The following is a 2500-nucleotide window of genomic DNA, read 5'->3' as shown; positions in this document are numbered from 1 at the left end:
GCACCGCAGGATGCTAGTACGCCATTAAAAGCGCTACACGGAAAAGTGTCTGTGTGTGTGTGTGTGCGTGACAACTGCTTACAACCAAACTGCCCATGGTTAGCCAGCACTTTGAGAGGGATGTTCCAGCGTCATCGGTGGTCTCTGTCCTTAGCGGTGGTCTCTAGTGGTCACTGTCCTTAGCGGTGGTCTCTAGTGGTCTCTGTCCTTAGCGGTGGTCTCTAGTGGTCGCTGTCCTTAGCGGTGGTCTCTAGTGGTCTCTGTCCTTAGCGGTAGTCTCTAGTGGTCACTGTCCTTAGCGGTGGTCTCTAGCGGTCGCTGTCCTTAGCGGTGGTCTCTAGCGGTCGCTGTCCTTAGCTGGGGTCTCTAGCGGTGGTCTCTGAGTATTGCGTAGGCCTACTTGCGTTTACATTTGCGTCTTGCTTACTGGAACGAAGTTGATGAGACGTGGAAACGTAAAGACGAACACGAAGACCGCCCAGGTCAAGACAGAGTCCATTCATCGGACAATAGTCAGTACTCGCCTTTAACAGTCACGGCTGTCAGGTAAACGTCGGCTGTAAACAATATTGTTGACGGTAAATAACAATAATGTATTACCTGTCCTTGGTGTGAAAGAGTATTTTCACAGAGAAGGTTCAGACGACAGGATACATTTTAGTCATTGTTCACGTTGTTCACATGAACCGTACTGGCTTCTGACAACCCTTCAGTAGCATCTATTGTATCTGAATGGAGACATCATAGCGTTGTCACCTGCTGTATGTACTGTAGGCGGCCTGGACTTGAATGGACATGGAGAAGGATGATTATCTTTCCGTTCCTGTAAGAGCAGTCGTTGTAACACTCACAGTCATGATGCCAAGCCCCGTGACAAACTTCTTTCCCATAACTGGTCATAGTGCGTTATGAGTTCTCAGCAAGACAAACTTTGTCTCAAGTGTTCATAATCTCTATTTCTCTTTTGAATGATCTCTTTCTCTTTCTCTCTCTCTCTCTCTCTCTCTCTCTCTCTCTGTCTCTCCCCTCTCTTCAGTGTGATGGCATCATCCTGGACCTCAGTAACACCTCCTTGGAGGGCATCGCCGTCCTCAACATTCCCAGCATGCACGGCGGCTCAAACCTGTGGGGAGAGACGAAGAAGAGGCGGAACTACAGCCGCATGAGCAAGAAGGTTCCGGAGAGAATGCCTGCCAGCACAGTCACAGATATTAAGGAGCTGAAGTTCTGTGTTCAGGGTGAGTCAGTGGTTTCTTTCTCCCAACACACACACACACACACACACACACACAAATATACGCGCACATGCACACACATCCACCAAGACCAGTGTGGTGTGAAGTCCTACCATGGGACCCGCTCTGACCAACTTGTAAATATTCCAACATTGTTTAAAATGGCACATCATCTACTGGCCTGATGTCAGCCATTGACCAGTGAGAGGAAACGCATGAGGGGAAAAACAGAGCGTTTTTATTCTGTAGACCAGTATGACTTCCGGAGTTTGTTACTGCTGGTGTTGGTGTTGGGTTTAGTGAGAGAAGATGAGAAATCACTTTGCTAAACAACCTGACTGTCGGTGGGAGGGTGCTCATATTATCACGGTGTCACCAGACACACACACACACACACACACACACACACACACACACCCGGTCCCAGCAGCCCTCAGGATGCGCTGTGTTTGCAGGGCTGGCAACCAAGGTCAGAAAGGAGCATCTGTTTTTGGTTGCCATGACTCAACCTCCGACACCAAGCCCCAGAGGAAGAGGGTGTTCAGGGACCCCTGGGGTGAGCGCAGCAGAGCACGAGTCAGGGGAAGACGGGAGCAGGACTGGCTCTCTCTCTCTCTCTATTTCTCTCTCTCTCTCTCTCTATTTCTCTCTCTCTCTATTTCTCTCTCTCTATTTCTCTCTCTCTCTCTCTCTCTATTTCTCTCTCTCTCTCTATATATATATATATATATCTTCTCTCTCTCCCTTCCTCTCTCTGTCCATCTCTCCCCTCTTTCTCTCTCTCTATCTCTCTCTCCCTTCCTCTCTCTGTCCACCTCTCCCCTCTCCCTCTCTTTCCATCCCTCTCTCTTACTCTCTCTCCGTCCCACTCTCTCTCCCTTTCTCTCTCTATTTCTCTCTCTCTTCATCCCTCTCTCTCTATTCTCTTTCTCATTCTCCCTCCATTCCTCTCTCTGTCCATCTTTCCCTCTCTCTCCCTCTCACTTTCCATCCACCCCTCTCCCTCTCTCTCTGTCTATCTCCCTCCCTTTCTCTCTCCCTCTCTCTCTCTCTCTGTCTCTCTCTCTCCCTCTCTCCCTCTCTCTCTCTCTGTCTATCTCCCTCTCTCTCTGTCTCTCTCTCTCTCTCCATCCTGCACTCAAGCCTCTCACTCCTCACTCAGCTCCCATGAATCCAGTTTCCATGGAGACCCCAGGGCTCTACTGAACTAGAAAGAGAGAGAGAATAAAAGGATGAGAGAGAAGAGAGAGAGAAAGAGAGAGAAA

At 49.3% G+C, this 2500-nt stretch overlaps 1 protein-coding gene across 1 annotated transcript in view; it reads left to right on the top strand.

Moving 5' to 3' along the window:
* Positions 1–2500, top strand: part of dgkg (diacylglycerol kinase, gamma) — a gene marked incomplete at both ends in the record, with an annotated part of 96729 nt that overhangs the window by 80696 nt on the left and 13533 nt on the right. The window contains one exon of the mRNA XM_084451487.1: positions 1037–1238. Within this exon, the coding sequence (XP_084307613.1) occupies positions 1037–1238 (202 nt within the window). The remainder of the gene's footprint in view (positions 1–1036; positions 1239–2500) is intronic.

This window comes from Borostomias antarcticus (assembly GCF_949987555.1).
Source record: "Borostomias antarcticus genome assembly, chromosome: 17".
Taxonomy (NCBI): Eukaryota; Metazoa; Chordata; class Actinopteri; order Stomiiformes; family Stomiidae; genus Borostomias; species Borostomias antarcticus.
The sequence above is the reverse complement of the archived record's forward strand: the minus strand, read 5'-3'. Positions and strand labels throughout refer to the sequence as shown.